The sequence below is a fragment of the Coenobita brevimanus genome, chromosome 78, assembly GCF_032717465.1.
Source record: "Coenobita brevimanus isolate Jiangsu-jjx chromosome 78, ASM3271746v2, whole genome shotgun sequence".
Classification (NCBI taxonomy): domain Eukaryota; kingdom Metazoa; phylum Arthropoda; class Malacostraca; order Decapoda; family Coenobitidae; genus Coenobita; species Coenobita brevimanus.
The window spans coordinates 31,345,251-31,359,942 of record NC_137031.1 but is presented as its reverse complement, the minus strand read 5'-3'; the positions used below and the strand labels follow the sequence as shown (position 1 = coordinate 31,359,942).

The window sequence follows — 14,692 nt, the reverse complement described above, 5'->3', positions numbered from 1 at the left end:
TGGTCCCATTTGCCCAGATTGATCAGTGATGAAGAGTGCTCAATGGAAAGCGGATTATCTTCTACCACACCCCTCTCATAATCTAGAATCATTTTTCTAGATAGGCGAGTGGTTGGGAGGGCTCTAGTCAACGTGCTTTTATCTTCTAACTTCTCTTCCTAAGAATCGATAACCGCGGCTGACGAGTGGTTAGGAGGGGATTAGCCAAAGTGTTTTCTCTCTCATAATCTACCATTTACCTAGATTGACAGATGACTAAGAGAGATATAATTAATGTGGTTCACCTTTCCCATAACTTAGAGCTATTTTCCTAGATTGGAGAGTAGAAACTTGTGCTCTAGCCCAAAGTATTCTAGCTTCCTCATAACCTAGAACCATTTACCTAAACTAGAGAGAGTGGTGACGAGTGTTAGATAAAAATTCGAGAGTTCCTAGAGACACCTGTCAGCTAAATAGAGAGCTTGGCAGAAAATGCAGAGAATTTACATCTTTTTATCTTCCTTGTGGCTGTTACCTGTACGAAGTGTGAAAATTACCTGCGCGAAAATTACCTACGTGAAAATTAACTGTGTGAAAATTAACTGAACGAAGTGTGAAAATTACCTGTGTGAAACTTACCTGTACGAAGTGTGAAAATTACCTGAAGGAAGTGTGTAAATTACCCGTGCGAAAATTACCTACACGAAGTGTGCAAATTACCTGTGTGAAAATTACCTGTACGAAGTGTGAAAAAAATCTGGGAAATTTATATAGTTACCTGTTAGGGATGATGGTGGTTCTGTGACGAGTGTGGAATATTTGTGGTGAAGATTATAGGTGAGGAGATAAGAGAAGAATTTATAAGAGATGTATTGATAAGAGAGGCTGTTACGAGTGAAAATATTAGGGAAAAAAAAAGCACTGGAAGAAATCAAGGGAGAAAAATCTTAAGGGGAAATAAATTGTTAGAAAAAAGAGGAGGAGGTAATCTTAAGAGAGAGAGAAGAAAGGGAATGGTAAAGTAAGAAACAGTGAGGCAAAATTTACAGGTAAAGAGGAAATCCTGAGGAAAGAGGGAGGGAAAAGTGAGGAACCGTGAGGGATTACAAGGAGCGAGGAGTGAGAGAAGCAACCAGAAAAAGCTATAAGGAGAGTGAGTGGTGTCAGGAGAAAGAGCTGACAGGAGGAGGAGGAGGAGGAGGAGAAAGTTAAGAGACTGAAGACAGAAAAACAAGCTGGAAGGAGAAAGGGAGAGGAGGAAGCAGAGAAGAGGTAGAGAAAGAAGGAGGGGAGAAGAAAACTGGAAATTGTAAAGAGTGAGAAAACAGTGAGAAGAAAAAACTATAGAAAAAAAAACAGCAAGGAAAAGGAGCACGTATTAAAACGAACAAGAGAAGAGAGGACGAAAGCCGCCTCGGGAAGGGAGTAAAAAGAGTAAGCTAGTGGATGAAAGAGAGTAAGCCGATAGGAGACGTGAGAGAGAGAAAGAGAAGGCGAGCATCAGGTGTTAAAACTCTTGACGACAAAAGGTAGTGAGGGGATGAAAAAGGTGATGCAGGTGTGGTGAGATGGTGTGGCGACAACTGGCAAAAAAATACAGACAGCAGAGAACCATAAATTGAAACAAACAGGGTGAGATTAAGTAGTGATTACAGAAAAGATAGATAGAGTTGATAGAAGTCACGTGAGATAGCTTTATAGTTACTGAAAAAAGACTGAAAACAGGAAAGACAACAAGAAAGTAATGTAAAAGAATAGAAACACAAGAGGGAAGGGGAGCCAACAGATGAAGCAGCTTTGGTGACTAAATTGAAAGAAAAAAAAAAAAAAAGGGATAGGGCTGAAAGAAAGAAAATTGGATAGGAGTCTCACTTGACAAAATATCGGAAAAAAAAAAAAAAAAGGAAGACTCATAAGACCCAGGTAGGCTTGGTGAGACTCCGCGGTAACTTAAAAAAAAAAAAAAAAGGAAAGAGAGAAAAAAAGGTCCCCCCTCTCTCCTCCTTCCAGCGTCCCCCCTCTCTCTCACCCCCCTCTCTCCCTCCCCCGTCTCCCGCGCACCACCACAACGATGTCGCGCTTAGTAAAAGACGTTCGGGATTCGGCCCACTATTCCCGCTCCGTGCCCGAGGGAGCGACGGCCGGAGCTCCGACTGGCCAGACCACCAGCACCAGCGGGGGGAACTCGCCCATGTCCGGGAACAAGATAGTCAAAACGTGGAAGGTGATGGGCGACCGTACCCGATCCAAAACCAAGGACATCCTGAAGAGGTGGCAGACGATGAACAATGGACAAACTTCCGAGGACTCCATGGCCGGGCTGGACGAGTTTAGCGACCTCAGCGGCAGCACCGACAGCGACCGAGGCCAGCGGAACAAGAAGGGGACCTGGAGCGTACATGTTTGGAGTAAGTACTGTCCGACAACACTCCCCCCACCCACCCATCCACCTAGTTTTTCCCGGTGTTACATGTACTATCTTCGTGTTACATGTACTCTATTTTCACACGTACAGTCGCGGTCAGTTGTTCCTCTTACGTGTCTGTGGTTTCTGGCTCGTACTGAAAGTGGTTTTAAAGATTACGTGGCACTTCTTCCGTGGCGATTTATTGTGCACACTACACCTCAGTATCCTCTTGTATTTTACTGATGCAGACAATAAATACAATAAAAGAAAATGCTAAGGAGTTAATATGGAAAATAAATCGCTTAGGAAGAGGTGTTACGAAGTCTTCCATGCCACACAGAATACATACCTTAAACTCCTTAATCTCGTGACGCCATTTTTAGTTATAACTGTTTCTTCTTGGTGATGATTTTGACCTAGAAAAGATATGATGAAGTGAAGGGGTTAATGATGGTTCTCTCTCTCTCTCTCTCTCTCTCTCTCTCTCTCTCTCTCTCTCTCTCTCTCAATAAAATCGTCTGAATATAGCTTTTGAAAAATCCCAATATGCAATGCGTTAATCCCTGCACTATATATTCATTTTTCTTATCACTTATCTTATCTGCGGACGATTTTATTCAGCTGAGGGGAGATTTTTCGAGCTGAGGGGAAATTAGATACAACCTTCATTAACCTCTTCAATAATAAATCGTCCTTCTAGGCTAAAAAATCGTCTGACAGTTGCAAGAAATAAAATAAATTAAAAAATTAAAAATTCCGTATTTTTGACTGAATTACACTTGATCAACATGGCAAGGTTTTTTGAGGCATTGACAGTGTAAAGGAACATTTGACCGCCGCTGCACCTGCCCCACCTGTACACCTCACTGCATTGATGTTTCTTCGTCCTCTACCAGTGGCTGACTTCACGTGACATCAATTATTCTTGGCACAACATTAATGCAAGTTTTTTTTTATTCGTTCTGTGACATCACCAACTTCTGTAACGCTATTTTTTATATATATTTTTTGTGTGTGGCAACGGTAACATCTTTGTAACGCTGTCCATATAATCAATTGTGACATCAGTGATCTATTTGTAACGTTATTTTTTTTTTCAATGGCGCGAATCTTTGTGTAGCATTATTTATAAAACCTTTGACATCTTTTACATGAAGTGATGTAACTTTAACGCTGTCCTTCATTCTGTGACATCAGTAACCTTTGGCCGGTGTTCCGTGTTTAGTTATCGTGTGACATCGTTTATAAATACTTACGAAATATTACTGTAACGCATTTATTATTTTTTACTCAGTGACATCGTGAAATGGCCACTGAAATTAAGAGGTTACATAATATTACAGCAAAGTTATTCCCTTAGTTATCCTGTGACACCAGTTATTAGTACCTGTGTAACAATATTGTAACGGGATTAATTTCTATATTTTGTAATTGATTCTTGTAATGTTTCCTTTGAGATCGTACAGGTTATTCTTTGTCTGTCTGTCTGTTTGTGGGTCTCTCTCTCTCTACTAAGTTTTATTCCTTCACACACACACACACACACACACACTAATAATGAACGATAATAATAATAATTAATAATAATAATAAATATAATAATAATAATAATAATAATAATAATAATAATAATAATAAAGGGGAGTGCCTGAAGGAGTCACATTTTGGAGCCACTGAGGCAAAACTTGGGCCCCAAAAGTTACCTTGTTACCCTCTTCAGTACGGTGACCTGTTTATCTATCTATCTATCTATCTATCTATGTACCTAGTTACCTTAGTTTTAATTTATTTAGTCACTTATTTTATTCTTGTTTATTTGGTCTATTTTCTTCACCTCTAGGGGTAGGAATGTCGATGGAAATAGAGTAATGAAGTTCAATTCTAATTCCTTTTTAACCAAACGCCTCTCCTACCTACATTAATCCCCTAAATGAATAAACCAATAATAAAATAAACTAATAAATAAATAAACGAAAAAACTATGACCTTCCTATCATGCAACACAAAGGCCTCGTGTTTTTCAGGCAAAAATCTTAAAGCAGACGGATGTTTATAAATGGCAATAGTGCACATCTGTTCGCTCACAACAAGGGGTACGTGGGCTTCGAAGGCTCCTTAGCACCTCCTACGTAACGATTTATTCTGTATGTTCTCTCTCTCTCTCTCTCTCTCTCTCTCTCTCTCTCTCTCTCTCTCTCTCTCTCTCTCTAACACACACACACACACTATAACCCTCCACACTATACACACTATGCATGATCCCATCGCACTACACACACACACCAGATATAATCCTCTTTCACGCTGCATACACCACATGTAATCCTTTCCACAGCACACACACACACACATACACATACACACACACACACACACACACACACACACACACACACACACACACACACACACACACACACACACGCACGCAACATGCATTTCCACACTGTCTGCAATAAATCAAATAAATTCTTTTACACTTCAGTCCATACCTTGGTCAAAAGAGCCAGTGAAGTCAGCGACGAAGGCCTGAACTTTGACCTCGTCCAGTGACCTTTACCTCTGATCAGTCTGAATCCAATTCCTATGTATATATATTTTTTTTATCCAGACCCACACACAATGCATACGCCAATATTTATTTAAGCAGTGATGAGATGTTTTGTTAGCATCCATCCATCCATCTATCCATCCATCCATCCATCCATACTTACACACATACATACCATCCATATATACATAAAGGATGATGATGATGATGATGATGAACCCCACCACCTCACACTGCCATTTTTTCCCTCAGTTTCGTTCCTACTGAGTGTCCAGGACTAATTACACAGACAGTGGAAAGCCAGCAAACATAATCGACACAAGAGACGCACAGAGGCAAGTGAGAACATGTAAACATCACCAAAACAATAGAAAAACAAGCAAAGAATAATACTAAGAAAATATCACGAAGCAAAAAAGAAATAAACACCAAAAGGTAATTACATGAAGACTATCTACTCAATCTACCCATCTATCTACCTATCTGACTATTTATTTGTCTACACACCTATAGACAGGTATACAGGTAGATAAAATATACATATCTACTGTATATCTGTACCTATATCTACACTTGGTCATAATATAAATTTAACATTACTGGATCCACTAGAGGACCGGATCTTCGGAACAGAATGAGAAACGGGGGAGAGCAGTGACAAGAGAAGGAGAAAAATGAGAAGTTAGGACGATAGACTGAAGAAAGGAATGGGGGAGTAGAGCTGAGAAGAAGGGAAAAGGGGAGGAGAAGTCGCAAAGAATGGGGAAGAGGTGGAGAGGGACTGGAAATGAAAGAAAGAAAAAAAGGGACAATGTGAGTGACGGGATGGGAACAGAGAAATAGGAAATGATGGAGAGAGATGCAGAGAGGAGGAGAAAGGGATGATGGATATGACGGATAGAGGGTTGAGGGAGGGAGTGAAGATGAGGAGAGGGAGGGGGGAGAAAAATGGGGAGAACATGAGGCTGAGGAAGCAAACGGAGATAAGCCATGGAAAGGAGGAGAGAGAGTTGAGGAGAGGGAGAGGGAGAAGGAAAGTGAAAGAGGAATGGTTAGATGTGAGAGGGAAAGAGGTTAAGGGAAAGGGGATGAAGTAGAGGAAGAAAATGAGGGGGAAATAGGAGAGAGTAGAAGGAAGAAAAGGGAGAAGGAGTCGAAAGAAGTGTGAAGAGGGAGGGGAAAGGTGGTAAAAAAGGGAGAGGAAAGGAGAGATAAGGAGAAAAGAAAAGGGAGACACGAGGTAACGAAAGAAATGAGGCATACTATTATCCGATTTGGGAAGGGATATAAACATTGGTAATGACTGCATTGTTGAAAATAAAATAGAACCTCTTTATTTAGCATCGTTTTCTTCGCAGCGAGAATGTGGGGTTATTTTGATTTATATACAATTCTGTATCGCGAAAGGGAATTAACTGAGGTAAGAACTGGTGAGAGAGAGAGAGAGAGAGAGAGAGAGAGAGAGAGAGAGAGAAAGAGAGAGAGAGAGAGAGAGAAAGAGAGAGAGAGAGAGAGTGAGAGAGTCATTATGCACAAGATTATTATAAGAGAAAACACACATGTACTCTTTTCTTCCACACTCAGAAGGGCGTTAAATCAGTCTCGTATTACTACTACTACTGCTACTACTACTGCAAGAGATTTCCTCTGTGCTAAAAAAAAATGGACCAATAGCAACAAAAATAAATTAAAACATATAAACAATGGCCTTCAGTTACAAAGGTTAAGGCCAGACCACATCGAAGGGTCTGTGAGGTCTGTGTGGTCTTGGAATCTACGTAACTCTAGCTCCTCCTTCCCTCTCTCTCTCTTCTCTTATTTCTCTCCTCCTCCTCCTCCTCCTCCTTCTTCTCTTCCCCTTCTCCCTTTTTTTCTTCCTCCCTTAACGTCTCCATAGTAACGCTTGGAAGATCAGGAACACAACGGAGAAAAATAGAGGGAGAGGGAGAATGGAGAGCAAACCGAAGGAAAGGAGAGAGAGAGAGAGAGAGAGAGAGAAGCACCCCACCTTTGTGAGGAAGCGACGAGGAAGACTGAAGATGGATCAGACTTAACCTCAGGACAAGTTGTGTGTGTGTGTGTGTGTGTGTGTGTGTGTGTGTGTGTGTGTGTGTGTGGCTGCGATTACGTACATGACACCACTAACTACAGCTCTCATCCCAATTACCCTCTATTATCCTAACAGCTCTTTAATGACTGTTCGCTAGGCGATATTTTTAGCCATACGGTGCTGGAGAGGGACGCCTTCATGTGGTGGCACCGATATAACCAGACGGCTCCATTGACTGGCGATACAAATATCCCTCAATAGCTTCCCAATCCCCCAAAAGGAGGATGGTGGACGGCAGGACGGGGGAAAACTTCAGGCAACAGACCAGTGCGTCCAGGGGTTACTACTACTACTACTACTACTACTACTACTACTACCCGCCTTCAGAAACTTACTACCACGACATTCTCCCTTACTACATCTTAGCTACCAACAGACGATTTTATTCAGCTTACAGAAGACCTCTTGTAGTTAAAGAGACTGACGACCATATCCAAGCATACTAATTCTTAAATAATTTATGAGTAAGACAGTGTCATGTCGTTCTTCATTAATTCAGTACAGTCTTGTTATACACTGCATATCCTTTACGCTCCTAACTGTGCACGATTACCACGTATGAATGTGTAAATGAGACGCTGTATGTTTGGGTGAACCGTGAGACTAATGTGTTTTGTATGCTGAATGTTTAGGATATACTGAAGGTTATTTAATGTTTAGGTTTTTCAATAATTTGTATGAGCCTAACTGTATGTGGCCATTTATTTTCAAGAGTAACCCAATCTATTGTTTATATATTTATCTTTATACTGATAGTGAAAAGAACAAAGATAAGGTTTGAGGAGCCAGCAAGGTACTCTATAAATGCCTGAACACACACACACACACACACACACACACACACACACACACACACACACACACACACACACACACACAAGGAAAAACTATATAAATCTAGACGTTAAATATTAGAGCAGCAGAAATACGGATCCTGACGCAAACCCAAATAGGCCACATTCGTCCCACTGCCAACACTTTATAAGGCATTGTAAACATTTGCCTCTCGTGAGTCCTATGGCTAGCACTGGGGACTGTAAACATTGAGGCATTAAAAACACTTACTTTATGTTATTCTTAAAACACTCAGCTACTCCTCTCCCTATGGCTACTCCTAAGTACTTTAACACTTACATAAAGATTTAAGTCACTGTAAACATTGCATGACTGAATAACATTACAGTATATTACAAAGCTCTCTCTCTCTCTCTCTCTCTCTCTCTCTCTCTCTCTCTCTCTCTCTCTCTCTCTTTCTCTAGCAGATTCCTCATGTCTTAAAACCCTCCATACTTTCTCCCTTCTCCCCAAGAAGCCTCCCTCTCTTTTTCCCTTTTATTTCCCTCCTTTCTTTCTCCCCTCCGTATCTCTTCCCCTCCCTTTTCCCCTCCCCTCCCCTCCCCTCCCCTCCTCTCTCTTCGGCAGTCACCTACTAACTTTCCTCATGTTTCCCCTATATTCGTCTTCCGGTTTCCTTCTCTACCGTCACCCCTCCCCCCGATCCATCTACGCCTACCCCCCTTCTTCCCAACTTCCTCTACCCTCCTTACCGTTTCCTGTTTCCCCTTACCACTTTCCCCTCACCTCAAATTCCACAAGACCCTACCTCCATTTTCCCCTCCATTTCCATTTTTTCCCCTCCCTGCCACCCCTCTCCCCTCCCAACCCGTTTTCTCCTTTCCCTCTCTCTCCCCATCCCATCTAACTCCCCTTGTACCCTTCCCACTTCTCCTATTCCCATATTTAACTTCCTTTTCCTCTCTATATCCTTTCTCCGATCTTACACTCCTCCCGTCCTCCTCTCACTGCACCCTCTCCCCTCTTTCTCCTTTTAACCTCCCACTCCTTTCCCTTCTTCCCTTCCACTTCCATTTTCAAACCTCTCCTCATCCCATTTCCTCCCCACTACCCTCTCTCACTCTTTCCTTCTCCCCTCTTTCCTTTTTACCTCCCACTCGTCTCCCATCTTTCCTCCCACTCTCTTCACTCTCGAACCTCCCCCGTCCCATTTTCTCCCCATTCCCCAGTCCCACCCTCTTCCTTCTCCCCACTCCCTCCCTCCCCATACCCCACACTTAGGCCTAAAGGATACTCACCCACTTTTCTTTACACATAATTTCTTCATTCTTCTTTTTTGGGGTGGATTTTTTGAAAAGGGTGTTTGCATTAGCTCCTTACACAGCCCCCTACCTGACCCATTCCACCTGAACTCTCTCTTTGTCTTTCTTTTTTTCTTTTATTTTTTCTTTCTTTTAATGCATTTATTTATTTCTCTTTGAGGTATTTTCTGTCCGGCTAATGTGTCTGTCTCGTACATTTTTTTTTTTTTTCACTTTTACATCCACACGTATTTTCTAATGTGCCTCTCTCTCTCTCTCTCTCTCTCTCTCTCTCTCTCTCTCTCTCTCTCTCTCTCTCTCTCTCTCTCTCTCTCGTAATTTATCTTCGACACAGCATCGTTCTAAAACCATTATTCATCATTAGCAATCAGTGAGACAGGCTCCCCATGTGTAACCTTTTTCATCAGTTTTTTATACGAAACTGGGGAAGATCTGATTGGGGAAGATGGATTAAGAGGAAGAGGATGAAGAAGGGGATGAAGAAGAAGAGGAAGAGGAGGAAGAAGGGGACGAAGAAGAGGAGGAGGAGGAGAAAGTGGAGAAAGATAAGAAGGAGCGTTTTACTTTAAGTACTTCCAGATGATGATGGTGATGATGATGGAAGCGACTGAAGGCCAGCTGGTGACGGTGTATAAGTGAGGATGTGGTGGGTGTGGTGAAGATGATGATGGTCTTAGTTGTAGTGGTGATGATGAAGATGATGATGATGATGATGATGATGACGGATTTAGCTGTAGCAATGATAATTTTGGTCTTAGTTATAATGATGATAATGATGGTGGTGGTGGTGGTAATGGTTGGTATTATGACGAGGATGAGGACTGATGGTGTGTGTGTGTGTGTGTGTGTGTGTGTGTGTGTGTGTGTGTGTGTGTGTGTGTGTGTGTGTGTGTGTGTGTGTGTGTGTGTGTGTGTGTGTGTTGTGTGTGTGTGAAGATTATCGCCAAGATGATGGTGGTGGTGTTGGTGGCATTAATTGTAATGAGGTGTTAAGAAGAAGGGAGAGGAGAGGATGTGGGAAGGTAGAATTGTGGAGGGGAGAGAAAACTGGGGAAGGAAAAGGGAGGAAAGAAAATTGGAGAGGGGAGGAAAGAAGGGAGAGAGGGGAAGTGGGACGTGGAGAGGAGAGGGAGGGGTGGATGTGGAGTGGGATGAAGGTAGGGGAGAGAGAGCTGTGCGAAGGAGAAAGCAGAAGACCGAGGTGGATAAGAGATTAGAAGAGAGAGAGAGAGAGAGAGAGAGAGAGACTTTAAATGACATCCCCAGTGTATCTTTATACAAGGGATCAATTATTCATCTAGAGTAACAGCGTCTCTCTCTCTTTCTCTCTCTCTCTCCCTCTCTCTCTCTCATTTTTTAATGATTGGTTTCCTTCATCAATCTCTCCCTCCGGTTTCATTTCCTCCTCTTCCTCCTTCTATCCCTCCTCCTGCTCCTCCTCCTCCTCCTCTTCTTCACCCCGCTCCCCTCATTCATAAGTCACAGTTGTGTTTGTCCGTGTGTGGGGCTGAGCCAATGAGTGCTTGGGTACACTTGGGGTGCTGTGTGTGTGTGTGTGTGTGTGTGTGTGTGTGTGTGTGTGTGTGTGTGTGTGTGTGTGTGTGTGTGTGTGTGTGAAACGTACACATGTAGTATGCTGATAAAGGCTGAAGGTATGTGTATGATAATCTCTTGTCTAACCTTTATTTTTTGTTTCTTTTTCCTCGTTTTTTCATTCCTATATTTGTTCTCATTTTCTCTCTTTCCTTTTGCTTTGGTTCGTCTCTTCCATATCTTTCTTTATTTTATATTTCCTTCTCGTCCTTTCCTTTTATTGCCTCACATTAATATTCATAAGTAAGCAGCCTAGCCTAGGGACCCTACTCTCACTGGGGGAATTATGCGCCTAGTTAACATGAATATTTAGATGAGTAAGATCTAACTTCTAACAAGATATCTGGGTGTAAAGGAACTATTGACCTCAGCAGTAACTCTCTCTCTCTCTCTCCCTCTCTCTTGCTACTGTGCTACTTTTTAAAGAGTGGGAATCTTAGCACTTCTGTGTGTGTTTGCAGAAGTCCGAGGGTGCTCTAGTGGGGAGAGAGAGAGAGAGAGAGAGAGAGAGAGAGAGAGAGAGAGAGAGAGAGAGAGAGAGAGAGAGAGAGAGACAGACAGACAGACAGACAGACAGCAGACAGACAGACAGACAGACACAGACAGACAGACAGACAGACAGACAGACAGATCGTGTGTGTGTGTGTGTGTGTGTGTGTGTGTGTGTGTGTGTGTGTGTGTGTGTGTGTGTGTGTGTGTGTGTGTGTGTGTGTGTGTGTGTGTGTGTGTGTGTGTGTGTGTGTGTGTGTGTGTGTGTGTGTGTGTGTGTGTGTGTGTGTGTGTGCGCGCGTACATAACCCATATGACCCTGTAAAATAAGCACTTACCTCTCCTCACATCCCTCTCTTCCCCTCCCCCTAAATCTCTCCCTCCCCTCCCACCCCTACCCACACGTCCACACCCCTTCGCTCGCACCTAACCCCCACCCATACACGCTTCCCTTCCCCACCCTCACCCACCCACACCCCCCCGCCCACACCCACACCCTGTTATGTTCTTCATCCAAATTCTTCATTCTTCGTTAAGCGTCTTCATTATTCTACTTCATTTCTCGTCGTAGGCAAGGCATGTTTTTCCAACCTACCGCGTGCTTGTGTGTGCTTGAGGCTGCTTGAGACTCTACCGGGAACTGCACACTGACGAGAGAGTAAAAAAAAATGCTGGGAGAAAAGAAAGAAAAAGAGGGAGAGGGAGGGGGCGTTTTGTTTGTTGGTACTTGAGGGGAGAGGAGAGAGAGAGAGAGAGAGAGAGAGAGGGGGGGATGAGATGTCTTATTTTGCGTTAGTCCGTTCTTTGGATACGTTTTTAAAGCTAAGCTGTTTTAGAAATGACGAGGAAAAGAGGCGGACTGGAGCAGCGAATGCTGGACGAAGGGAGTGTGATTGAGGGAGGGAGAAATGGAAGAAGAGAGAGAGAGACGGACGAAGGGAGGGGGAGGGATTGAGGGTGGGAGAGAGATGGAAGAACAGCAGAAGGATGGGAGGAGGAAGGACGGAGAAATGGAGAGAGAATTAAGAGAGGAAAGAGGAAGATTAGGGAGAGAGGAAGAAAGAAAGAGGAGGGGGTAAATAGGAGTAAGAAAGGCGTGTGTTGGATTTATACAGCTGAAGAGAAGTTACTGAAGACTTCTACTTATATTGAGATAGGAAGGAGGGATGAGGGAGAGAGAGGAGGAGGAGGAGGAGGAGGAGGAGGAGGAGGAGGAGGAGGAAGGGATGGAGAACGTAAGAAGGAGGACAGATGGATGAGGGATGGAAGAGGAGGAAAGAGAAAAGGAGACATAGAAATACAGAAAATATAGAAAAGAGATAAGGGACGATGGATATAAGGAGGAATGGAGAGATTGTAAAAAGAAAGACAGGAGAAGTACGGAGATGGAGGATGAAGAGGAGAGGGAGGGACAACAGGAGAAAGGGATGGAGGAAAGAGAGAGATGAGAGAGAAGAGACAGGAGGGGTGAAGAGAAAAATGGATCAAGTTTCTACCTTTTATGTTATTTTGGAGCCAAGAGGAGGGGTGAGGAAGAGGAGATGGATGGAGAGAACGAGGGAAGGAAAGACTGGGAGATGGAGGAGGGAGGGACTGAGGAAAGAGGGGAAAATGGGTAAGAGAACTGGGGATGGGAGAGAAGGATAGGGATAGGAATAAGATATCAGAAGGAAGGAGTAAAAGAAGATGGAGACAAGATGAGAGGGAGGGAAGGAAGGACACTCAAGGATGGAGGAAACAGAAATGGGGAAAGAAGTTAAGAGGAAAGGGGAGGATAAGGGGTATATGGAGGAAAGAAAGTGTGAGGAGGGATGAGGTAGAGAAAACTGAGGGAGGTGGAGAGGGAGGGAGGGATGAGAAGTACAAGATGGGGGAAAGGTAGGAGGGAAAGAGGGAGTGACTGAACAAAAGGAGGGGAATGAGAGACAGGAGTAAACGAAAGGGAGGGGGGAGGGGGGAGAGGGAGGGTGAAAGGAGAAAAGAAACTGCCTGGTGAGTTTGCAGTTGGAGAGAAGTTTCTTAAGACTGGTTATTTTAGGCTTTGAGAGAGAGAGAGAGAGAGAGAGAGAGAGAGAGAGAACCGGATAGAAGGGGAAAAAAGTTGGGGATTTTGTAATGTGTTTATATATATATATATATATATATATATATATATATATATATATATATATATATCGGTATATATATGCATGTATTTTTGTTTTAGATTCTTGTACTTACTCTACATGTTAGTGGGAGTCAGGGTGGTGGTGGTGGTGGAGATGATGCTGGTGGTGGTGGTGGTGGAGGTGATGCTGGTGGTGGTGGTGGTGGTGGAGGTGATGGTGGTGGTGGTGGTGGTGGTCAGTCTGGTGCCAGTGTGAAGTTCTTGAAGAATGAGATAAAGTTTCTGAAGGAGGATGAGGAAGAGGAGGAAAAGAAGAAGAAAAAGAAGTGGAGTAAAGATGGCTTGTGGAGAGTTTGCTGTTGTGAAATTTCTTAGGACTGGCCTTAGAAAGAGAGAGAGAGAGAGAGAGAGAGAGAGAGAGAGAGAGAGAGAGAGAGAGAGAGAGAGAGAGAGAGAGAGAGAGAGAGAGAGAGAGAGAGAGAGAGTCGTGGGAGGGGGTCGTCACTGATTAGGCACATAAAACCTAGAAGGAGCCACCTCTCACGGGATTAAACTTGAACTATGAGATTAGATAGACTGCCAAAGGAACAGATAGACAGATAGATAGACAGTCAAAGAAAAACAGCAACAGACAGACAGACAGACTGACAGGTAGGCAGACAGAAAGACAAATAGCTAGACAGAGACCGATAATAGATAAACAGATACATATTCATATACATAAATAGATGAATATTAAATAGTTAGACAGACACACAGAAAGACAGAGAAAGTCAGTGAAACAGACAAACTGACAGATATAGAATCAGAGACAGACAGACACATGCACAGACAGATAAAGAGACAGAAAGAAGCTCAAAAAATCTAGGTACTCTTAATGACACACACACACACACACACACACACACACACACAGGAAAAATGGTAATATGGAAATTTATAAAGGAACCCAATTTTCTGAGCAAAAAAAACAAAAAAAGAAAAATGTATATTCCATCAACCTGTTTACTTCCACACCCTTTGAGACGAAAACTGCACCCCATTTTCTGTTCGGGGTCCATTTTTTTTTTTTTTTCGGGGGTTGGGGTAAGAAATGTTCTCTCTCGCTCATACCTCCTTGGATGAAGTAATTATCTTCATTACAGAGAGAGAGAGAGAGAGAGAGAGAGATCCATAACTCAAAGCATCTCTCTCCTTTATACACACACACACACAAACTCTTTCTCTCTCTCTCTCTCTCTCTCTCTCTCTCTCTCTCTCTCTCTCTAACTCACTTATCAACACAGCCACGGGAAGCAGCCAATCACAGCCACCCTCTCAATGACCCAATTAGAGCCCA

At 43.0% G+C, this 14,692-nt stretch overlaps 1 protein-coding gene across 1 annotated transcript in view; it reads left to right on the top strand.

The window, feature by feature from the left end:
* Nucleotides 1-2,050: 2,050 nt before the first annotated feature.
* Nucleotides 2,051-14,692, top strand: part of LOC145408668 (uncharacterized) — a 228,997-nt gene continuing 216,355 nt past the window's right edge. The window contains exon 1 of the mRNA XM_080279349.1: nucleotides 2,051-2,387. Coding sequence (XP_080135475.1) covers nucleotides 2,051-2,387 — 337 coding nt within the window. The remainder of the gene's footprint in view (nucleotides 2,388-14,692) is intronic.